This window comes from Rousettus aegyptiacus, unplaced genomic scaffold (assembly GCF_014176215.1).
Source record: "Rousettus aegyptiacus isolate mRouAeg1 unplaced genomic scaffold, mRouAeg1.p scaffold_m13_p_10, whole genome shotgun sequence".
Taxonomy (NCBI): Eukaryota; Metazoa; Chordata; class Mammalia; order Chiroptera; family Pteropodidae; genus Rousettus; species Rousettus aegyptiacus.
This window is the reverse complement of record NW_023416285.1, coordinates 29,861,657-29,886,695: the sequence shown is the minus strand read 5'-3', so window position 1 is coordinate 29,886,695 and position 25,039 is coordinate 29,861,657. Positions and strand designations below refer to the sequence as shown.

The following is a 25,039-nucleotide window of genomic DNA, read 5'->3' as shown; positions in this document are numbered from 1 at the left end:
ACACCATTAGCCTGGCCATCCATTAAAGCAAACCAAGAGGTACCTCTCTGCCTCTCCCTCTGGCATCATTGAGTCAGAAGCCAATGAAGAAAAAGATCTAATAAGTAACCACAACAGGCAAAAGATTAAAGCAAAAAATGGTTATCTTTGGAGTTTTTTTTGCCTACTCTTCAGCAACATTTACTCTTCCAAAAGGAGGCAGAGCCTGTGCTACCTCCAGACTGTCTCCAGGTTCAAGCAATCGTTACATTTAATGCAAACCACTTCAGTTTCCTCCTTAACTCCTGTCCTGACCCACTCCAACACTTTCCATAGTCTCATGCAGATGAATTTTCTAAAAACACAAATCTGATTTCGTTCCACTTTCTTTTATAATTCTTTAATTAGAAATATCATTCTAGCGTGCATTATCATTACGGATGCATATGTCGTATCTCCCCCAATAAACTGTAAAGTCATGTGAGGGCCCAAATTACCTTTCTCGTATTAAATAAGCTTCACTCACTCGTTCAAAAAATACGTAATAAATACATGTTACGTACCAGGCACTACACTAGCCCCTAGAGAGATAAGTCAAGTGATTCCCTTTAGTTTGTTTAAAATTGCGGGGGAGTGCTAAGGAAGGGAGAAGTTTGCAGGCATACAAACAGAAAATTACATTACATATTATATTACATATTATTGCAATAATATAATTGCAATGTATAATGTTAGGATTGCACAGGCATCAGATCATATAGGATAACCTAGAAGGGGATCCTAAACCCTTGAGCACATCAAGAAAGGCTCTTCAGAAAAAGTAGTGACTAAACCAATACCTGAAGCCTAAGCAGGTATATGTGGAAAACCAGGAACTATGGGCAGTCCATTAAGACTGGACTAGTAGCGAAGGATAAGGCTTGAGAAATACAGGAACCAGATTATGAAAGAGTTTAAGCCACACTAAAGCATTTGAAGTTTATCTTAAAGTAATCTTAATTGTTTTCATGAGATGAGTGATATGATCAGATTTGTTTTTAAAATGACCACTCTAATTAAGAGCACAGTAGTCATTCACGATATTTGTTGAATGCATAAATAGTTAAGTGTCATTAGCAAAATAAAAAATATTTCAGGAATTGAAAAAAAAGAAAGAAAACAGCATATCAGTGCTGGCTGTGATGCCCTAAAGAGGTTTTATGAAGGAGTTTAACTGGGCATTTTAAAATGTAGGATTTTGATAGGGTAATTCAAGGAAAAGAAGGTCATTCCGGTTGGAAAAAGGCAGGGTGTAATAAACCAAGTAGTGTTTGAACAAAAGTATAAAGTGAATTCACAGAAGAGTAAATAATTTAGTTTCATGAGTGCTAGGTCTGGAAAAATAGGTTGACTTCTCGGAGTCAACCTTGAGATGCAAGCAGGGCCTTGAATGCCAGGCTGGAGGTTTAGACTTCACCAACCAAGAGACAGTTCCTGGAGGAATTTTGAAATAAGTATTGCTTTAGAAAGATTGAATGTGAATTACAAGAACAGGTTTACAAACAAGATTCAGGCAAGCAGGCGACAGAAACATGAAAGGGAAAATAAAAAGGTGCAGGAAATATGCTGCAATATATAACATCGAAAGAAAAAAGAGAATTAAGAGAAAGAAGCAAGGTTGAGTGATGGTGTAAGGTTGAGTGATGGTGTGAAACAAAGGTTGACTCACAGACCAATAAACCATACCCACTCCCATACCTCTAGCATCCCCACTAACCGACCCTGGGAGACTGATTTTTTGAATCGGCTTAGCGTGATAATTTGCAGAACGAGGATCTTTTTTTTTTTTTAATCAACCTATTTAATCAGTGTCTGCAATAAGAATTTGGAGGTGAGGTGTTTTAAAAAGAATGTAAAGAGAAAAGAACATTTGGAGAATGAGAAAGAAACACCTGAATAAACAAAAAGTAGCACTGAGGCCATTTTTAAATGCCCTAAATTAATCACTCAAGGTATGCATTCAGTTGGGGTTTCCCTATGTACTCTAGGAACTCCTTGCCATATATCAAATTTACATCAAGGCATGTGCAAGACCCACTGAACTAAAAGAGCTCGCCCCTCTCACTGTTTGAGTCATCTCTTCTACCTGCTCTTTGTACCCTCAGTAATCATAGAAGCAAGATCATAAAATCAATTGTTCTATTGTCACCAGTTTGAACTCAGGTCACTTTGATCTCTCAAAGCAATAAGTTAATTTAATAGTACTCAGGGATACTGAAAAAAATATATATTAGAAAACCTTCCAAAATGTCTAACAAACCTCCAAAGGATAGTCTATGACCTGAGAAAAACTGACCTAAGAAATATCACAGACCTCATCCAAGGGAACAATGTCATTTGTAAACAGATCTTATAGAAGATTCAATAAATCCCTGGTCCACAAAAATAAATTCTAGTTTCTCAACCTTTTTCAAAGCCAGAAAATCAAGCTTCTCACAGTAGGCCCATACATTATTTATTCTGCTTTTTTACAGGTGAGGAAACTCAAGTTGTATTCTTTAAAGTATGGAGATATTAGTAGTCCTAAATTTTCCTTCAAATGAGATAGTTTTCTGCTGGAGCACAAATAGATTCTTCTGGAATGATAGTTCCTTTGTCATCATTTTGTTTGCTGATCGTTTTCATCAGAACTTTTTAGAACATCAAATAGTTGTTTGTTAGGACTGATTAAGTGATAAATTTTCCGTGGTTTCTCTTTATTTCCAAACTAATTATGGGCTTCTTGTCTTTTTGATGCCCACAGAAGCCATAATGAAGGGAGTTAAACATGCAAACAACAGAATCAGAAACAAGGTGTCAACATACATATAATTTATCTATTGAGGCATCCTACTTGCTCATAAACTGGGGATCAAATTGCTAATAAACTTAACCAATTTCCCTAAATTATTTAGGCATATTTTCCAGTGCCTTTGCCAAGGGTGGTTCAGGGGTCTTTTGTTCCTTTATGATTTTTAAATACCTCTAGACACTGCAAGATAAGAAGATAATTTAAGTCAAAACAATGTGTGGGTTATAGATATGCAGCTGCAAGTCAAGTCTTCAAATGTCTTTCCAAGCATATGACCACCCCTACTTCTACCTAGAAATATTTTAGTCAGCTCAACTGTTTCTCCTACTTGAAGAGACTGCAACTTCACAGGAAATACTTAGAAAGTTGTTTTATTTTCCAAAATATTGATATAATATGTGGGATTTTGGTTTTTCTAACGTATTTATAATGTTCTTAGCAAGATGCTCATCCAATTAAAATTTCCCTGTCATTTAAGGTCAAATACATTGGGAAATGCTAAATTCCCCAAAGTAGAGAATAGTAATGGAGCATTTCTCAAACATGTTAGACTACAAAAACTTTTTGTAACATAAATTAACATTGCCTAGAAGTGACAGACAATATGGAAAACGCTGCATACTCCTATTCATCATCAGTTGTCGCTGGAACAAGAGCATAAGGGGGAAAAAAAATCAAGGCACTGAGTGAACAGAGTTTTAAAAAGTGGGGAGGGAGTTTTGGGGAGGATGTGGAAAGCACACTTTGCCCACTTCACAATTTTAAGAAATAATTATAGACTATGTACTATGTAAATAACTTGGAATCTGTATTATCCTTTTTTTTTTTTTTTAAGTTTACTGACCTTAATTGCTCTCTGTACAATAAGTCCCCTCAGGTCTAAGTGCCTCATGTAACGTACACAGGAAAGACAGAACTACATTATATCTCATTGGCAGTTGTAACCACCGAGGAACTGTTAACAAGTGCGGCGTGTGAGCCGCTAACTTTGCTGGGAAGATTTAAGTATGCCATTCGCACCTAAAAAGCATCTCTTAAGGTGCTTCCTGCCCTCACACACTTGATAAACTTTTATATAAAATCTTATAACCACCAGCGTCTGACCGCTCAGCTCATCAGACAATTTGTAGCTGCCTCAACACCATCAGCTCTTTAACCCCAGCCGAGGAGCCCGGTCTCGTAAAAATCAAGTGCCACCAATCAGTTACCGCCTCATAGTTGAAAAACGTAACGAAATTCTTTCTCCCGCACTTTTCCCACACAAATAGAGATCATGTGCAAATGGAAGTCTACCGACAGCCACAGCAAAGAAGGGCCGCCAGGCTGGCGCCGTACCTGGTTGAAATGCAGTTGCCCGAGCTGCGGGGCGCCCTCCGCGTGGGCGGCTCCCAGCTGCTGCAGCAGGCGCCCCAGCTGCGCCACCGACAGGCTCCGATTCGTGCCGAACACGCTTAGCACATCCTCGCTGAAGGCGAGCCCGGGCTCCGCCGCCGTCTCTCCGAGGCTGGCGGCCACCAGCAGCAGGAGCCCGGCCATCGCTCGGCCCCGGGCCATCCTGGCCGGAGCTGCCTCTTGCGTGCCCGAAGCGGGCTGGAGCGCACGAGGACGCGCTGGGTGCACCAGCATCCGTGCCCAAGGGCGCGCGGGTTAGGCGTCGGCGCCGCTCCTAGTCAGCGGTGGCGCGGGGTGCCCCTGGTCCTCCGCCGCCTTCGAAAGAGCAGCAGCCCGCGACCTGCAGGGCATTGAAGTGGCCGTGCCGCCGGAGGTGGAGACCGATAGGCAGAGCGGGTCCCCGGGCCTCCTGTAGAGCCTGAGATAAAGAGGACAGAGATAAAGGCCACCGGGCCACCCGCGGGTCGGCCCCGGGAGCACTGCGTGGCCGGAGCCCTCGAACGCCCGGTCGGGCATTGAGCCAACTGCACCGGAGCCGAGTTTGCAGACGTCCCAGGATTTGCGTACAGTGTGGTGACACATGCTCCTCCCGGATATAAAGCCCCAAACCACTGCCAGTTCTTAAGAAGAATGAAAATCGCACTAGCTGTTGAACCCCACCTCCTCTTCCTGTCTTTGCTGAAGTCCCTCAAAGCAAACTTAAAAGGAGTGAGACGTGCAGTCCCCAAGGAGCTGCAGGAAATGACCCTTCGGGGTCCTGGGGTTTGAGCCTCTAAATGGTATCCTCCCTCTCCCAGATTTCTGCTCTTGGCAAGCTAGTAGGAAGGACTTGGTAGCCTGCTAACCTCTCACTTCGCCTGTTTGTTTCTGTCTCTCGGTGTCCCTCTCTGTGTGTCCACTTGAAAGTTAGTCTCCGTGTCTCAGTCTCTCTCTTTCTCTCTCTCTCTCTCTCTCTCTCTCTCTCTCTCTCTCTCTCTCTCTCTCTCGCAAGTCCGTTGTGAAACTCTGAGATCCTGCCCTGCACCCTGTACAGATAACAGGAGGACCCTGTCCCCGCCTTCGCAGCACGTGGTGACACACTCCCCCAGCCTGAACTCCCGTGCGCGTCCACGCCGGGGCGCAGGGCTGCTGGCTTTGCTCTTCGCTTGTTTTGCGCACTACCAGCCTCAGTCCAGCCGGCTCCCCACCCTCACCCCTGGGTATTATTACCTTAATACCACCTTTGTGTCGGTGTCCCTAGCCTTCTTTCTGCTCCCGGGGGTCTCCTTGTTACCTTGATAAAACTGGCTTCCTAGAATAGAGCCTGGAGCCCCTTGCATTGTCTAAGAGATTAGCAGGAATTGCTTTTTTGTTTTAGTTCTTAAACTCGGAGGAGAAAAGGGAAATGAAACCTGTAGTGGTGGCGGGCTCCCTTAGCCAGCACTGCCCAATCCGGCCCTTCCTGACGCCACACGGGATATCCTCAGATCAAAAGGAATGTTTGCTTGTTCAGATGAGGGTTCAAGAAAAGCCGATTTACATGTGAGGTCATCAAGTTTGTGCAAAGCGAATGCAGTGTTCCGGGACAAAGGTTGTGTCTGGTGGATATAATCGTCCAGAAATAAAGTGAAACCATGATTCACTGTTACATGGCTAAGGACAATAAGAAGAATTCAAAGTGTTCTAGCCTTTCATGGAGTAGGTTCACAGCACCCTAAACAGCACATTTTAAAGGATACACTAAATCCAGACGAAGGCAAGGAGATGGGTAAGGGGAAAGAATCTTATATCACCTGTGAAACACCTAGATAGATATAAGGGGTGGAAGAAAAAGAGAAAATTCCAGAACCATGATGATCTAGGTGGATATAACTGAAAGTCTCTTATATGGAGAGGGTGTCACTGCAGTTTAACTGCAAAAAACAGAAGGCAACAGTTTGGGGACAAAGTTACCCAGAGGAAGTTTTCTGCCAGATATAAGGCAAAACTGCTTTGGGAGGTAGTAATTTTTCCATGATTGACAGTAATTCCAACCCATGAATATGTGCTAGAAGGATTCCTGCCTTGAAGGGAGATCAGCAAAATGATCTTGATGATGTGTTCCTTCCAATTATAAAATCTGCGTATTCATTAATATTAATTTACAGAATTACATTGGTGCAAAGGGGCAATTATTTCACCAAAAGGCCAGAAGTGAGTTCATGTCACCATTAATTAAGCTGATGGGACTCCATGATTTTTATTGGATTCTTTAAAAGTTTGTTGCCTAATTTTCCTCTTGACTCAGTGACTTAAGGTGAAGTCTTGGAAATTAATGAAAGCTCTATATGGTTCATCTACATTCAAGTTGTTCGTTCCCAGTTTGAACTGAAACCTTGATAAGATGTTGGGTTTTCCACAAATGTTAATAGGTTTTAATAAAACAAATTTTATATTGTAGATTTTTGAAAATAAAATTTTGTCAGCCATTCTTATTTATGTACTGTCTAGGGAGGCACATTTTGCCAGCCCATCAACTTCACAAGACAATACACAGAAAAACAGTAAAATAAACAATAATTAACCTGCTTGCCAACTTTACCAAATATAGTTAACATAATGCAAGCATGAAATTAAGAGAGTATTCAAAACTCTTAACTGCTAATGTCGCTTCCTGTAAGAAACATCCAAACCTGTAAAGAATTTTTATTAGAGTTTATTTGAGCCACAACTGATGATAATTCCAAGGAGGCAAGATCTAAAATGCTCCAGAGAGTAACAGTTTTGCAGTTTCTTTTGTGCATTTGAAATTAAGGAGGGAACTAAGGAAGATTATGTGGCAGTGGGAGAAAGCAAGGCAGGCTCAGATTGCAGGAGAATTAAGATTCTGTGCACTTCTGAGGGTGGTCATGCTTTAGAAGAAGGTCTAAAAAAAAGGGTGTTTCAGAGGTATTTTAATTTAGATACACAGAAACAATAGACAGGGCTTGCTTAAGACAAATAAGCTTTTTACTAAAGAAGTTATAAGCCTGGGGACTTGACCGCCCACCATGACCTACCCACTTAGTAATTTATGATCAGATCACTCTGTGAGGTTACTTTCCATAGAATCCTTTCTTTAAAATTTTCATTAACTACCAAGTCGATAAGGCTAATTCCTAGACTTTCCACTCTAATGTACTACTACTCAGTAAAGTACTGCTTAGATAATGTTTAGGGCAAAAAAAAAAAAATGTCATTTTATCAGCAATATTACTGAAGAAAAGGACTACCATATAAGGTATAATGCTCCACATAAACTATACTTATTTCACAAATTTATCTTAAAAGTCAAATAATTTTAAATGATAATAATGAAGGGAACATGACAAGAACACTGGCCAGGATGTTGAAAGATGTTCTTTCTTTTTCTGTATACATCACCTGAGAAACCTAGAAAAGTCTGAGAAACCTAGAAAAGTCATTTGACCTAACCGGAATTCAATTCCCTCATCTATGAAAGAAGAAAATTGGAAGAGAAGACTATCCATCTCAGCCTTTTTATTTCTAAATGTCTAATTTAGAAGTCATCTATCAGAACAAAACATTAAATACCTAAAGAGAAATAAAAGTTTAATTCTCCAATAGAAATGACCTTTAATGTCAAATGTTACTTTTTCTAAAAGCTTCAAATTTTCCTGTCTAAATCTTTTGTTACTATTACACATAAGGAGCAAATTGGTCTCTTTTAAACTTTCTCATGCATTCATTTCCTTGTGGAAGGACTAAAAAGCAAATCTAAGCGATGGCATATCCCTTTCCTTCTTCCTTCCTTTTACCTTCTCCTCCACTCCCTTCCAGTCCTAAAACCATCAGGTGAAGCATAGTACAATAAACAGTATCTGTGCAGAGGGCAGTTGCAGTGGCCTAAAAAGGGATGTTAGAGCCTGAACAGGAAAGAAGTGTATCCAAGTAAGAGAGAAACTTAGTGTGAGTAGTTAGAGCTCCAACAGAGTGACAAAGGTGTCCAGATTGCAGGAGAGAACATGGAAAATCAGAGGCTCTATCCCTAATGAAGTAAGTCTGTGCACACACCGCAGCACAAAACGTGAGTGCCCAAGTGTGACAAGGCCAGCATCCTTCCCCACGTGGTCTGTAAGAGCCTAAACCAGAGCCAGAGGGAATCCATGCAAAGCAGTGGCCTGATGTGGAGCAAAGACTAGAGGGCATTCATGGGTCAGGGACAAAAAAGAGAGGCAGCTGAGCATGAAGAGTCAGAGCCTGGGTGGGTGAGGAGGGCGCCCCTGCTTGCTGGTGGCCCTGCTCAGAATGTCAGAGATGGACAAGGGTGAGGAGAAAGGCACTGCTGAACAGTAGCAAGAAATAGCTGGGCCTTTCCAGTGAAGAGGGCAGCCTGACATGGAATGCGTGATAGGGTGATTTAAATAAGAAATACAGTTATTGTAATTAAAACAGCATGGTACTGGCATAAAAAGATACATAGATCGATGGAACAGAATTGAGATCCCAGAAATAAATCCACATCTAATATGGTTATTTAATCTATGACAAAGTAGGCAAGAATATACAATGAGGTAAAGACAGTCTATTCAATAAATGGTGTTGGGAAAACTAGACAGATACATGCAAAAAAAAAAATGAAACTTGGCCACCTTCTTACGTGTTATACAAGAATAAATTCAAAATGGATTAAAGACTTAAATGTAAGACCTGAAACCATAAAACACCCAGAAGAAAACATAAGCAGTGAGCTCTTTGATATTGCTCTCAGTAATATTTTTTCTGATCTATCTCCTCAAACAAGGAAAATAAAAGTTTTTGCACAGCAAAGGAAACCATCAACAAAAAGAAAAGATGATCTACTGAATGGGAGAAGATATTTGCCAATGATACACCTGGTAAGGGGTTAACATTTAAAATTTATAGAGAACTCATACAACTCAACACCAAAAAAACCAAACAATCCAATTAAAAAATGGACAAAGAAACTCAATAGGCATTTCTCCAAAGAGGACATACAGCTGGCCAATAGGCGTATGTAAAGATGCTCAACGTCACTAATCATCAAAAAAATGGAAATTAAAACCACAATAAGATATCACCTCACACCTGTGAGAATGACTATCATCAATAAATCAAAAAACAAGTGTTGGCAAGAATGTGGAGAAAAGGGAACCCTCATAAACTGTTGATGAGACTGCAAATTGGTACAGCCACTATGGAAAATCATTTTGAGGTTCCTCAGAAAAAAAGAGAACTACCTTATGACCCAGTAATTCCACCTCTGGGTATTTATCCAAAGAAAACCAAAACATTAATTTGAAAAGATATATTCACCCCTATGTTCACTGCAGCACTATTTGCAATAGCCAAGATATGGAAACAACCTAAGTGTCCATCAATAGATGACTGGATAAAGAAGAGGTGGTATATATATACAAAGGAATATTACTTGGGCATGAAAATGAAATCTTACCATTGCAACAATGTGGATGGACCTAGAGGATATTATGTTAAGTGAATTAAGTCAGAGAAAGACAAATACCATATGATATCACTTATATATGGAACCAAAGGAACAAAATAAATGAACGAACAAAACAGAAACAGACTTATAGATACAGAGAACAAACTGGTAACTGCTAGATTGAGGGGTGTGGAGCGGAGTGGAGGGGGGTAAAATGATGAAAGGATTAAGAAGTACAAATTGATAGTTCCAAAATAATCACAGGGATGTAAAGTAGAGTATAGGGAATATAGTCAACAATATTGTAATAACTATATACAGTGCCAGGTGGGTACTAGACTAATGGGGGAGGGGATCACTTCATAAATTATATAAATGTCTAACCACTATGCTGTACACCTGGTACTAATATAAAACAATGTTGAATATCAACTCTAATTAAAAAATAAAAATTTTTAAAAATTAAATAAATAAAAAAGTTAAAAGATAAATAAATAAGAAATATATGTATTTGGTCTTCATTCTGCTTCTGGCACACAACCTAAAACTTTGGTATTTCCTAATTGATAAGAAGGTTAAAGGTGTCTCTTGTTATGTTAATGATGTGACTTTTGGATCCACCTGAGGATGGGAGCTGTTTGCCAGCAAAACCAACAACAGTGATTAGAGGGTTGGAAATTTCAATTCCACTCCCCACCACCCGCCCCTTTACCCCTGACCTCTGAGAGAGAAGACTTGGAGGTTGAATCACTCAACAACGGCAAATGATTTAATCAACCATGCCGATGTAACAAAATCACCATAAAAACCCAGTAAAAAGTAGATAGAGTTGTAAATAATCTCTAGCATCATCTATTGGAAGGGCCTGGAAACAACGACACCCTAACAGCAATGAGCATATGTAAGTTGCTAAGCTTGACTTCTAAAAACTGTTCTCCACTAATAAGAAACCAAGGCTTCTTAGAAAAATGGTGATCCCAAGGCTGGGCAGACAAAGAACAAGATGAACCCAGACATTCTTGTGCCTGAAATCAAGGCAGTGAACAAAGAATGCAGGAAATACATATTAAAGTACTCCAAGGTAATGGAGCATCAGAGTAGCAACTCACTCTCAAATGGTTTAGGGGGAAAGGTCTTTGTACTGTGCTTGCACTTTTTCTGTAAGTTTGTAATTGCTTCAAATTTTAAAAAAATAAAATGAGTATTAATAAAGAAAGGAGAAAGATCCTACAACAAATTACATAGAAATTAAAACAAACTTTGCTAAAATCCTAACATAATAATATTCAGTGAAATTAGTTTACTCACTCAATATATATTTTTAACATCTGGATCACGGTCCATGCTGTCTGGGAATACTAGTGTGAACAGATAGATTTTAAGGTTAAACAGAAGTGAGACAGTTGTTATAATGGAGATTTTAAAGGTTGCAGTGGAGAGATAGGAACATCTATGTCTGCAGAAGATGCTGAGCAAATAATCATAGAGCAGGTAATGCTCGAAGGATAAGTAGAAGGTTGACAGAAAGACAGAGAGTGAGAACACATTCTAGGATGAAGAAATATAAAATAAAAGGCTCTTGGAGACCTGAAAACGCAAGAAAAACTACAAGAAGTTCTTTGGAACTAGAAAGTCTGGAGCAGAAAGGTAGGATTAACAGAATCCAGAAAAATCTCAAAGTTCCACTGAATCAAAGATGTCTTCATTTAGTGATGCTTCAAAAGATTCTTTAGGATCATCTGTGGTAAAAATCTCCTTCATGAATTTAACCTCCATTTTTCTGTATTACTAATATCAAATAATTTTCATTCCTTATTATTGCAAATATGCTACACATAAAATTCTCAAATAAGAGCAAGATGATGACTCCATCCAAATCACATATAGCCATCTCTGCTACAATATAGGCAGGAATCAGATTTCAGCAAGTCTACTCTGAATTTAATTCCTGATCTATAAAATGGGAATTAAAATAATATCTGCTCCATCTATGCCACTGAACAACTGAAACTCGGATGTGATAAAGGTGTGTGAAAACTTTATAAACTGTAAAACTGAATGTCAGTATTATAAGCTAAAAGGTAGGGTAATGTGACCTGTGTAATCAGCCTGCTGAACTGCCACTGAGAAATGGACAAGAACAACCAAGAATATCCTGAAACAAAGACTACTTTATACCAAACAACATTCTTGAGGTTTTGTTTCAGGAAATTAAAGCACTAATCAGAAATGGAAAGAGCCATAGATATCATGGAGTCTAATCTGGTTATTTTTGAGTAAGGAAAGGAAAGCTCAGAGGAGTTAAGTGACATGGTAAAGTACACATTTAGACTGCAACATAGGCTCAAATCTACCTGATCCCATTTTACTACCAAAAATAATAATCAGTCAATCTTTTGAGAGTAATAGCATGTGGCTTTAATTGGATTGAGTAAGGGAAACTATTAGCCCATGTTATTCTTAGGTCTTCCTCTTCCTTTCTCATTAGTTCTTTCCTAAGAAAACCATATCCCCCCAAGCCTTTTGCTCCCATTCAGCTCAGCTCACCTCACCCAGCACAGCCTCACCATGGTTTCTGTGGTTTATAATTCCACACACATTCTTACAATTATTTGAAATTTTACATATATTTATATGAAAAGAGGTTGAAAAAAGTGAATGAGAAAAAGAATAGCAAATATGTTGTAAAACTATGTAAACAACAATGTGTGTTTGTGTGTGTGCGCGCACATGCACACTTAACATCAACAAAGACGTGGGGGAACAGTCACCAAGCTATTCGTATTGTTTTGCTCCTAAGTAGTAGGTTTGAGGAAATGGATTCAAAAGAAAGAATAACAATATATTTCTCTGGTGAGAAGAATGATGAAAATGTACCTTTTTCTTTATACACTTCCTTGGTGTTCAAAGTCTTCAAAAGGTATGTCTTACTTCTAGCATTAAAGGAATAAAAAACTTTTTCAATGTAGATGCTACTAGAAGTCTGAGTGACATATTGGGGAGATGGCTTCACTCAATATGTCTCCATGCGCCCAGTGAGGAGAATCCTAAACAGCAGACAAGAAGCTCCCGAGCTGTGTGGCTGGCGTGATTCTGTATCACGTAAAGCTAACAAAAATAGCATAGATTTACATAAATAGCCTTGAAAGGCATCCGTGTCCTCTCACTTTGAATCCTGAATAGCCCTGAGTTTTTGAGGGAAATGGGGTAAGTGGAAGAGCAGACATAAACAATTCCCCTCAAAAGTAAGGCACTTCCCATATTTCAATTCTCTGTGCACTTGAAAGTCAAGAGTCCCAAAGCTTGAGTAAAATTGAGCTGCTGGAAAATATAATTATGTGAGGACAATTAAGAATTTTGTTTTCAAGATACAGCCTAGTACAAAGCCTAGTCTTAGGCAGAGTTATGGAATAAAACCACAACAAGGAACTCTGCTCCCCAAGGTTCGAGGCGCCTTAGTACCCAACACCCGCACCTCCCACCTCTTGTCTTGCCTTCTCTTTCTTCAAGTATTCTGATTCAGGTAACTCCATTTGATGCAGGACAGGGCAAATTCCCCAGAGTTGGGGAAGGGGGATTCAAACCCTGCACCGGAGAGAGAGTTTGTGGCGGAACGCAAAAAAGAATCCAAACGCATGCCAAAGTTAGAGTCAAAAGGTAAGTGTATTAGGTAAGGGGTAACGTGCCATAGACAGAGGTAGTCTCCTCTCAGAGGCAGAGAGTGAGAAGGACAGTGAGAGACTCAGAGGAACACAAAGAGATAGAGAATGTGACAGAGAGGAACAGAGTGAAGACACTAAGAGGGACAGAGAGAAAGACACGGAAGTGTTTTGTTTTGTTTTGTTTTGTTTTGTTTTGTTTTGTTTTGCCAATGGTATCACTGGCTTATCTAGTTTGCAAAGCGTTTTTAACTTAAGAATTTAAATGAGGCTATTGGAAGTTAAAAAGCAAACAGAGCAAGTATTCTCTTTTTAGAGTGTTAGTTAGGAGCTTAAATCTACCTAAGAATCCTCTTGACAAGAGGATGTTTGCAGAGACTCATTTACATTTCAATCGTGGCTGAAGAAGTCCTCTCACTGTTAGGAAGCATTCCTCCCTGTCTCCTGATGAAGTAATGAAGCTCTATTTGAAAGAACTGTTTGACCTCTAAGGAATGCATGATGGACTATTCCAGTACAAGGTCTCCTGAGAGTATGGTATTGAAGAAAGAACAATGAAATCAGAAGACGAGTTCTCATTCTAACTGAAACCATGTAAACAGTTTCATCATCTTTGTAGTTTGAGTCCCTTTGCTCTTCCATGTATCTCATGGAGTTGTTTTGAGAGTTTGATGAGATAACATAAATTAAAGCACTTTATAAACTATAAAGTGAAGGAAAACTAAAATTTCAAACTAGCCAAACCAGATCAAGTTGTCATTATGAGCATGGTCTACTACATTGTGACACTACTTGTCTGTCGGACACATGCAACATCAAACAAGTGAGGTAGCCAGTCACCTCTAGACTGGAAAATCACTCCTGTTGAGTGGAACATGGTCCAGTGAGCCCACTTTAGCAAATACTGCTTTCTTGCTTTGTTTTTCAAAACTTGGATGGAATTTGTTATTTTAATGTAGAAACTTTACCATTTTTCAATTCTATTTCTTGTTTCGATGACTTTGCTTAATACATTTCAAAAGAAGAAAAGTTATTCTTGGCACACACACATGAATAACCAAGCTTTGGTACCTGTGGTTTTACACTTAAATATAATGCATTCTTATGTAAAAGTCTTAATGTAGATATGTAAACTTGGTTATAGATATCTTAATGTAGATAAGTGTAAAGTATGACTTACACACACACACACACACACACACACACACACACAAATGTAAAAGCAGGATAGCTATTACAGGGAAAGATACTAGCTTGAATACATAGGCAACTTACTGCTCCAAAATATCATATCCTAATATCCTAAGAACTGTAGAGAAGAGTTCAACTTGAATTTGTGATACAAGAAACATTCCTCAGACATAACCTGATGCCATCGAGAAAATAATGGATTTACAAATGTCCAGGGTTTTTTATGCTTCAGGTACAATCTCTAGAAATGCCTTTTCTGGTAGATGTGTATTTCTTAAAGTTGTGGACAACTAATGGCCACTGGGTATCTTCTAGGAAGACACCTAGTTCTTAATGCAAGTTACTCAAAACATATTTGTTCTTTTTTTTATGCAAATGAAAAATATTTTTTCCACTGCAACTTGGGAATTAAATTAGATATGGAGAAAAATTTTGTGTTAAAAGAAGCTCAAATATTTATTCAGACAAAAGCACCATGGTTCTTTTTAAGGTTAATATAAGCAGGAAAAAGTAGATGCTTTATTCCAAAGTCCTATAAATATCATCTAGATTTCTCTTAGCTAAAAGAAGAAAGACTTGCTATAATGAAATTAATTCCGGCAAAATATTTAATACAGATGGATTCTTTTTCAATCTTTTCTTATCTATCATTTGTGAATTTGAGGGAAGAAGAGAGTAGAAGATGTTCTATAATGGTATGAGTTTGATAATATGAGTTTTATATATTAAATTAAGTTCTTATTTCCTTTGACATTTTCCAATTAGTTTTATTATTAAAAATGGAATTTAATCTCCAAACTCTACATTCTAAAATGTCTTATTTTCAAACTAATTTGAAGGTTTATCATATATTTAAGCTCTCACCCTCCAATTGTAGTTGTTCTTTAAATACAGTTGTCATTATTTTAAATGTCGTGAGAAAATGTTGCTAATATAATCTTAGTTTTAATGAGCTTGAATTCATTTTTATAAAAAATAAAATAATAAATGTATAGAGAAAAGAATTGAATACACAAAATCATCAACTCTGATCATATCTGAACAGTAAAATATGAAATTTTTTCTTTATAATTTTTTGTTTTCTAAATCTTCTGAAAAATGATTTCACAATAAAGTTTTTAATATTAATTTTAAAACAATAACAAAAGAAAAACTTTAGATGATTAAGTAGAATAAGACTATAAACATCTTTTCATTGAAAAGCCAGTGTTAAGAGTATGGTAAAACTTTCCCATTCAGGATTTCATACCTCTGCAATTTCTTTAATTTGAAGAAAGAATTCTGCTTTCTCCTTGTCTACAGGGTTAATTATAGATGCACATTAATAACAAGAACTGAGTCTACAAAGCCAATATTTAGCAGGGGAAAAATCCCCCAAGGCCAGAATTTCTATGCTTCATAAACCTTTCCAACTGCAGTTGTAACCTCCCACATGTAAAGAAAAAGCAAACTAAAACCTTAAAATCCAAATGCTTAAGACATAATAAATGGTTTAATAAATTCTAGGTAGCTACCACTTTGCAAGTTTTCAATCTAAAATATTGCATGAGAATAAGAATTCCTTCAGGGAGTTTTAATGTAAAATATTACTAATTATCTAAATACTAAACAAAACATCCAAATAAAACTAAAAATTTAATCTAAAGCAAAGTTTCCTAAAATAGTTTATCTAAATTAAGAATAAGTGTATCTTCTCCAAGTCGTTTCTTCCTACTTAATCCATTGCAAGTCAATACAAAGCAAGTTTTTACCAATATAATGTTCAAGTTATCAATCTTTATAATGCAAATCTATTTCTTTTAGATCATTGCCCATTTTATTCCTCATCATTTTGTAATTCCAGGATTTGAAGTTTTAAAGAAGACTCAGAACAATCTTGCAATAAAATTGGAGTCAAAATAAATTTGTCATATAGAGAGTTCAGACAGAAAATTGAAACTGATGAGGCTTATTGTCCTTTCTGTTTTTTTATCTTGATAAAAGTTTGTAATGCTCCACCCTGGCCAAGACTAGCTGGAGAGAAAGACTAGCAAAATGACTGGGAATGGAAAAGGAAGAGGAATGCATATCATTAGCTTCTGTGTGCACTGTGCCTGGGCTCTGCTATAGATACAGAACCAAAGAGTGGGGTTGTGTGCTATCACAGACCAGCTCATATCAAAACCCTTTCTAAAATAGGTTCAGAGATGCCTGGCTTTTAAGATAATTAGAGCACATTTATTTCACTGTCATTTTTTACTCATCTATGTTCCTGTTGACACAATTGAATTCAATGTTTATGATTGCAGCTCTAATTCCATCAACAAAAATAATACCTGTAATTACTCTCTCTAATCCACAGTCAATATGAAGACAATCACTTGGTCTATGGGGCAGGTCTGGTTGAAGCTTAGGATCAAGGTAACAGCACTTTCACTATATCATTCAGATTAACGTGCAGTTGACTAAATGCCATCATTTCCTTACAGATATTATTTTCTTCATATAACCTTTGCTTGAATTAGTATCTGAAATTTCAATTCTAGTGTATGAACATTTGGAAAACTCATTTGTTGCCTTAACCAGACAAGACCGTTTCATATATAATTTATATTCTTAAATATTAGGAGTAAATTTAAATCGAAGATAGCCTAAATACAGAGAAGTAAGTTGGTTTTTAAGTATTGATTCATTTAAAACAAAGGCCAACATTCAAGAGTAGTATACATTTCAAACTCATAATCTTCTTTTAATATAAATATTGATGAGGATGCTAAAGACCTCTACCTATTAACAAGCTGATTTACATAAGAGAAACAAAACCAAAAAGAGACAATGCTTTCTGACTGGGCTGCTGGCCAAGAACTGGTTAAAGTACACAGAGCAGCTGTGTTTGATCAGTCTATGAAGTTGGTCACAGCAAACCCAAGACTGCTGTTAGGGCGCATTTATACTTGCAACTCTTTTACAACTGTTGAAATGAGTTTGGTTTTGTTTGTCTTTTTTTTTTTTTTTTAACAAGGCGTCTTTTTCTGGCCTAAATTCTTCTAACAGCTAATTATTATCCAAAATATATGATTTAAAAAAAAATAATATGGAGGTTCCTAAACATTTTAAGACAAAAGAGAGACTTTTGTTTGATTTTAGGCATTGATAAGCATTTAGGCATCTAGGTTCTGTCATTTATAGCACATGACTGATATTGATAAACAGTGATACTAATAGGATGCTTTATTTATTGGTAAATAGTTACTAATTGATCTTTAATCTATATCCTACATATTTCTTATAAAAAGTTTTTAACTCAGTTCTTCTCAGATTTGTGCCGATCACATTACAAGCTTCAAAGGACCTACTGACATGAAAATGTGCTATTAGTTAACCTCCAGACAACTATGTCAAAATACTTAATACTTAACTAAAACTTTATGATATGTAGAAAAATAGGTTCTTTCACCAGAAAGAAAATACCTTTGTCAAATATTGTGAGGATTAAAGTAGATGATATTTTGTAAGTCTCTGGTGTAAAGGTGTGTGTGTGTGTCTCAAGCACCGTACTGTACTTTCATATATTTCTTTCTTTTTCCAGTATGTACCACAATTCCCTAAAACAATGCTAATTGCGATTATGACATTGATCTGAATTTCAAGGCAGAAACATTTGTTTCTTTTTCACCTAGAAAATATGAACACTCGGAAGGGAAATTTCTCTCTCCACCACCAAATCTACAGACTTATCTGAACTCAAACTCTGCCTTTTCTCCTGTTATTGGAAATAAACTTTCCAAGCTTTTCTCCAACACCAGCTCTCCACTGGTACAATGGCTCTCTCTTGTTCATTCAAGGTCTTTGTTCCCACGATTATACCTCCTCCTCTATCATCCGTTTTCCCTCTGCACTAGGTCCTTCTCATGAGCAGAGAACACCTGTTATGGGTTGAATTGTGTCCCTCAAAAGAAGATATGTTGAAGTTCTAACTCTCAGAATGTGACCTTGTTTAGAAATAAGGTCATCGCAGATAGGAGTAGTTAAAACGAGGTGACAGGGTGGGCCCCAGAGAGAATGCTATGAGACAATGAAGAGGTTGGAGTTATGCAGTTGCCGGGCAAGGAATGCCAAAGATTTCTGGAAAACCACCAGAAACTAGGAAAATGCAAGGAAGGATTCCCCTAAAGATTTCAGAGGGGCATTGCCCGGCCAACCACTCGATTTCAGACTTCTAGCCTCTAGACCTGTGTGTGAGATAATAAATTTCTGTTGTTCTAAGTTGCCTAGTTTATGGCACTTTGTTATGTCAGCCCTAGGAAACTGATAAATCATTTCATGCTGTATCAGATATTCTCATGAGTAGAAAACATTCCCTCTTAAATTTCCTTTGAACTTAAATCTCCATTAAGCTAGTCCCCTATTTCTTTGATTCCTTTTTATAGCGAATATCTTATCCATTACCAGTGATCACCGTCATCTCTTACTGCCCTGCCACGTCACTTGCACTTATTCTGGCCAAGATCCCCACCCCACTTCCCACTCTCCAGGAAATATCTTTGTCGAGGTAATGTATTGTACTTACTTTTTCCTCAAAACGAATAATATTGTATGTTTGTTTCTTGATTTGGTTATTGTCTCTCTCCCTCACTAGAATCAAAGTTCCAAAATGACAGGGAATTTATGTGTTTTTCACTGCCACATTCCATGTCCAGACACTCAGTGGGTCTTAGTGAAATCTTGTCGATGATGCAATGCACTTGCTTTTAGATTATTAATTATATGTGGTATATAAAATTTCCATTTGGATTTAAGCACTCTTTATTTACAAATGCATTTTGCAACCACAAAAATTTTTGCAAGGATTTTGGTATGATTTTCTAAGAAATCGATGGTTACTAACAAAAAGATTTTTATGCTTTGCAAGCTTACATTATCACTAGTATTTCGCCCTAAGGTAAACTGGTGTCTTTATTTTATATATACCTTCCAACACTATTAGCAGATATTAATCTTCATATTCATCTGCTGTGTTCGGGAAAGGTGGATTTTAACTTTTATCTTAAAGTTTTGGAAACTAAGTGACTTAAGAAGCAAAGGGCCTTCCTGTGACATCTAAGCACATAAATGATAAAATGCAAGCTGGGATCAAAGTTTTGACTATCAAATCAGTTTAATTTCCACTAAAGTCTTCCATCATCAACCCCACCTTATAATTTCATTGACATTTCAGATTATTATCTTAATTATATTAAGTGAGAAAAAATAACTTCTTCCTGGATATGTAGGTGATTTACAGATGAGATCAGAGACATTATGCAAATAAATGCAACAAATGAAGATTTTTGCTCAGTTCAATGCTCTGAAGACCAGCAGAAACTTAGCACAATGAACCTGAGTAAAAAGAGAAAATTAAGGAAAACTGTTAAACATATTCATAAAATATATTATCTAAAATGTGAATAGGACTATGATCCCATTGGTCTATGACGTGATAGCTCACAGTGATCAACCATCTGTATCCACATAAACCTGTCTTTCCATTTCCTCATTGCTCCCTTTATTAGTAGTGAACAATAGCACAACAGCAAGGCAGCGTAATAAAGATACTAGACTTTGCTAACTGAAGATATCAGAGATACATTGCACTTCCTATCAAGATCTCCATTAGTAAAAAAGCACTGTGTATTTTATTCAGGCTATTTTGTGGAAATAGAGTAATAGAAAAATTACATTTTAATTATCTATGTATATATATAATAACTAATTTTACAAATACTGTATCATATTTCCACTAAACTTGTCTTTTCAGAATTGTCAATGTGCTGATTTTATGAAGAATATAGATTCAAGAAGTCTCAAGGACAAAAGTGATATTGGATTTAACAACATAATAATTATTTATAAAAATAAATTTTCATGCTATTTTATGAAATCTTACTCTAACCCTTAGTTTAATTCAAAAATATCTTCTCTTGCTCTGCCTTCATAATCACTCCTCCTTTCTTTCTAATCATTTTCCCATCATTCCCTCCTTCCAGACTAGTCAAATCTTATCCAAAGCCTGAACTATGTCGTACCTGAACTATAAACCCTTTCCTTTCCTCCGCCTCAGGCACCCTCACTGGCTGTGTCCCCTCCCTTGCATCTGTAGCCCTTTCCTCGCCTGTGGCTTCTTCCCAGCAACACTCACACCCATCCACCTACTCTATGCTCACCTGGAGCCACCATATTATTTCATTCTCCTGCTCTCAAAGTTTGCACCTTCTTCTCAATGATCAACCCTCATGGTTGCCCACTTCTGCTTGATCTCTCAGCAGCATTTGGTATCAGCTTACCGCTCTCTCCTTGAAACAGCCCTCCTCCTGTCTTCCATGAAGCCACAATCTTTGGTTTTTCTTATATTTTTCTATACTCCTTTATATATATATATATATATATATATATATATATATATATTCTGTTGATGTTAAATATTAGTCCTGATAAATATTAAATATTGGTGTCCCTCCAAACCCTGTTCTAAGCTCTCTTTTCCTCATTCTACATATATTTCTTGAACAAGCTTATCTATTTCCTTTGTCAATTACTACTTGTCATGGTCTGACTTGTGTCCTCTCAAAATTCATATGTTCAATTCCCAACCTCCAGTACCTGAGAACATGACTGTCTTATGAGATAGGGTCTTTAAAGAGGTGATTAAGTTAAAACAATGTCACACGAGTGGGCCTAATTAAACATAACTGATGAGGAGGAGATTAGGGCACAGATAGACACAGAGGATAAACTATGTGAAAACACAGGAACAGAATGGACAAGAAGAGGGACCTTAGAAGAAATCACCTCTGTCAACACCTTGATCTTTGACTTCTGGCCATCAGAACTGTGAGAAATAAATTTCTGTTGTTTCAGCCATCAATCTGTGGAACTTCATTATGGGAGACCTCACAAACTAATACACGACCTTTGACTAGGCTGTGGACCCTGAACTCAATTACCATAGTCCCAGCTCTAACCACCAGATCATATTTTACTACCAATTAAATCTCACCACATGGGTGTCTCAAAAATATTTCAAGAATTCAACATATGCTGGCACATCCGGTTGCCTGAGCCAGAAACTTGGTCCCCGTAGCAGACCCTTCTTGTGTTAAATCCCCTCAGCCCGCCTCTAACTCCAGCTGCTCTCTCAGGTTTTCTGCCTCAGGGTTTTCTCCAAAGTTCTCAGCAGCTCTCAAGAGCAAAGGAATTAATATCCCTGGAAGGAAGCCACCACAAACCAAAGAGAAAGGGAATAAAGGCCCAGTCTCCAGTCTTCCAGAGGAACACTTTTGAGGAGTTTTGATGTGGTTCCTTAAAGGATCCCACACAAGATTGTGCCTAGGTTTTTCACGGCAGTAAACAGCTCAGCAGTGGCTTTTCTCCTTCCTTAAATTGGCTTTCTTCCTTTGCCGACTCACTCCCTCCACTCCTTCACTCTTACTTCCTGGGATTACTTCTAAAATAAACCTCCCAAACCCGAAATCTTGTCTCACATTTGCTTTTAGGGGGAACCCACACTAAAATAGTCAATATCATTCTCTTTATCTTTTATTCATTTTATTTGTCCATCATTGTTAAGTGCTGGTGATTCTACCATGGCTTTCAAATTAGTTTCTTTCTCCAAGCCCACTGCCCTTGTCTTGGATTTAGACCACCGTCAGCTCTTACTTGGACAATGCTACAATCTTCTAATTGATCTTGCCTTGTGAATTGCCCCTCATCAAATTGTTCTCCACAGGGAAGTCAGTGTGTGCTTTCTAAATGGACTGTCTGATCCTATTTACTCACTCATAAAAATCTTCAAATATTCCACATCGGTTTTTAACGTAATGTCCTTAACATGATTTGCAAAGTCTTTTAAACCTAGTTTTCCTCCCCAGCTTTATCTCTCACTTCTCACTTGATAGACTAATTATATTAAGCTACTTTCAGGTCTCTGACCAGCCATGCAATCTCTCACCTCAGGGCCTTTGCACATGCTGCTCCCTCCTCTTGAAATGCTCATCTCCACTCCTCATTACCACTTTCATTCATCTTGCCGTTCTTAGTTGTATTGGTACTTCTCTTTAAAACCTCTGATGTTAATTATTTGGATAGGCTCCCCTCCTGTGTGTCCTTAAAACATATTATGCTATATTTTAATTGCCTATTTATTGGTTTATGTGACAAATTGATTATAATTTTTGAGAGTTACTATTTCCCATTGTGTTTAAAATATTTCACATATTTTAGGTAGTCGATAAATAAAATAAATGAACTGATGAATAAAATAAAAAATTTTAATAATATTACTAATAAATTAACAACAAAAGAACTGGTAAACAAGTTTCAAATCATATAGAAAAGGTTGAAGCAAAACAGAAGTAAGATTAATAAATAGAAACTCTATAAAAATCTAGGACAAAAATCCTATCTTCAGAAATCTTCGATCCATTACTTGTCTACTACCATGCCACCCTGAACAAGCCTGATCCCATCTGATCTCCGAAGCTAAGCAGGGTGAGGCCTGGTTAGTACTTGGATGGGAGACTACCTAAGAAAACCAGGTGCTATAGGCATAAAAAAATAAAAAATAAGGGATTGTAAGCTGACAAGGTCTTTCCAATCTATGAGGTCAACCAAGGGTTGCCTTGCCTAAAAACAATAATAATAATAATAATAATAATAATAATAATAATAATAATATAAATAATAAATAAATAAAATAAGATCCATTACTTAGAAAGCCAACTTTTAAGATTGTAATACAAAGAAGGCATTTTCAAATGAAAATTAAGACAATTTCATAAATAAGTAAATTTTTAAATGACTTTTTAATGAAATAGCTCTAAATTTTTACCTCACCCAATGAAACAATAAGATGCTAACAGGACTAGCTTTTCAATAAGGCTAAGAAGTAAGCAAAATCTATTTCAGGCCTTTAACTGCATGATTTCTCATTCTGACTGTGCTCTTTCTCCTCTTCCTTCCTCCACCCAAGGTTCTAACTCTAAAATCTGAAGTCTCCTGTGTCTACCCACTGCCCTGGCCCTCAGCAAACCTGAGTCTTTCCGGGATGCCCTGGTGAACTGCCTTTCCCAGCTATCACCCATCTTAAACACTGTGTAATCATTGCCCCTCCCTGCCCATCCATTTCACTGGACACAAACTAATACCAGCGCTTGAACACGTGAGCAGAAATTTGGGTCAGCTAAGGTGGAGAGGTTAGTTTCCTGAGCTGTCTACGGGAAATATGCGGAGGCGTAGCCTTGAAGAACCTCGCCCATCACTCTGGATATGTGGTTTCCATCCAGGATGCCTCGAGAAGCCCTTTCTAGCAGGGAACCTATCATCAGGATGTCACTGCCACCAAGTAAAAGTCGTTTCCAGCATAATTCAGATAGTGTTCTTCTGCTCGAGACGAAGCTTTAATCCTCACCAGCCTCCCAGCAGCACTATGCCCTTCTCCTCAAGAGAAGGGGCAGGTCAAGAAGCATGCCACCCACCACTAAAAACCCCTGGAGCTGTAGGAATACTGTCATCACTAACTCTTTGAGAAAGTTGCCACGATAATAAGTTCCTTAAAAACTCTGCATTTAAGACTGTACAATTACTTGGTGTTCATTTTAGCAGGTAATAACTTTCACCGGAATTACTAGGTTTATTCTAAGGAGTAGCTAATGAAATCATACAAATTTCAAAAATACAATTTTGTCATTTTTATCAACAAATGTTTTTGGAGTGCTTCTTGTGTACTTGCCAGGCACTCTTTTATGTTCTAAAGAATCATCAATGAACAAAACAGACTAACATCCTTATCTTCTTAGAGTTCATATTTTATTGGAATAGAATGAAAAAAAACATGTAGGTCATTTTTAAAAACACTAATCATACAATGAGTCACTGGATAATTATTAAATATCATCTTCCCAAAGAGTTAAACTTAAAGATTTGAAAATATGTACATATAATGTTAAGTGGGGTGAAAAACTGGAATACAAAATTATATATACCATATACGATATATGATATAACTATATATGTATAATTTCTAAGTTTATAAAAAATAATTGAGGCATATATAAACATAGATAACTTCCAGATATAACTAGATATAGATTTAGGGGGAAAAGCGAGTATATACAGCATATACATACACTAAGAGTTTCTAGTGTTATCTTTGGAGCAAGATTACTAATAATATTTACTTTCTTTTTTCATTTATTTCTAAATTGTCACAATGAATATTTTTTCAATAATAGCAAAAGAAACTACATTATGTAGTTTTAAATGCAAAAAAAAAAAAAAGACTAAGATGAAACTTTATTTATTATTGCCAAAAGTTGGAGGCAAATAAGATATCCTTCAATAGATGAATGGGTAAACAAACTATGGTCCATCCAGACAACAATATATTATCTAGAGTTAAAAAAAAAAAAAAAAAAAAAGAACTATCAAACTCCAAAAGACTTGAAGAACCTTAAATACATATTGATAAGTGAAAAGAAGACAACCTAAAAAGACTACATACTATATGACTCCGAATATATGACATTTTGGAAAGGAGAAAACTGTAGA

At 37.2% G+C, this 25,039-nt stretch overlaps 1 protein-coding gene and 1 pseudogene across 3 annotated transcripts in view; one reads left to right on the top strand and one right to left on the bottom strand.

The window, feature by feature from the left end:
- Positions 1 to 4,619, bottom strand: part of SLC39A8 (solute carrier family 39 member 8) — a 76,967-nt gene extending 72,348 nt beyond the window's left edge. For 2 of the 3 annotated variants that reach the window (XM_036227661.1, XM_016159080.2), the window contains exon 1: positions 4,145 to 4,619. In XM_036227661.1, the coding sequence (XP_036083554.1) occupies positions 4,145 to 4,435 (291 nt within the window). In that variant the 5' untranslated portion in view covers positions 4,436 to 4,619. The remainder of the gene's footprint in view (positions 1 to 4,144) is intronic. The other variant, XM_036227660.1, reaches the window with a different exon arrangement.
- An 18,302-nt stretch (positions 4,620 to 22,921) lies between these two features.
- On the top strand, positions 22,922 to 23,040 carry LOC118609001 (annotated as a pseudogene).
- The last annotated feature ends 1,999 nt before the right edge of the window (positions 23,041 to 25,039 follow it).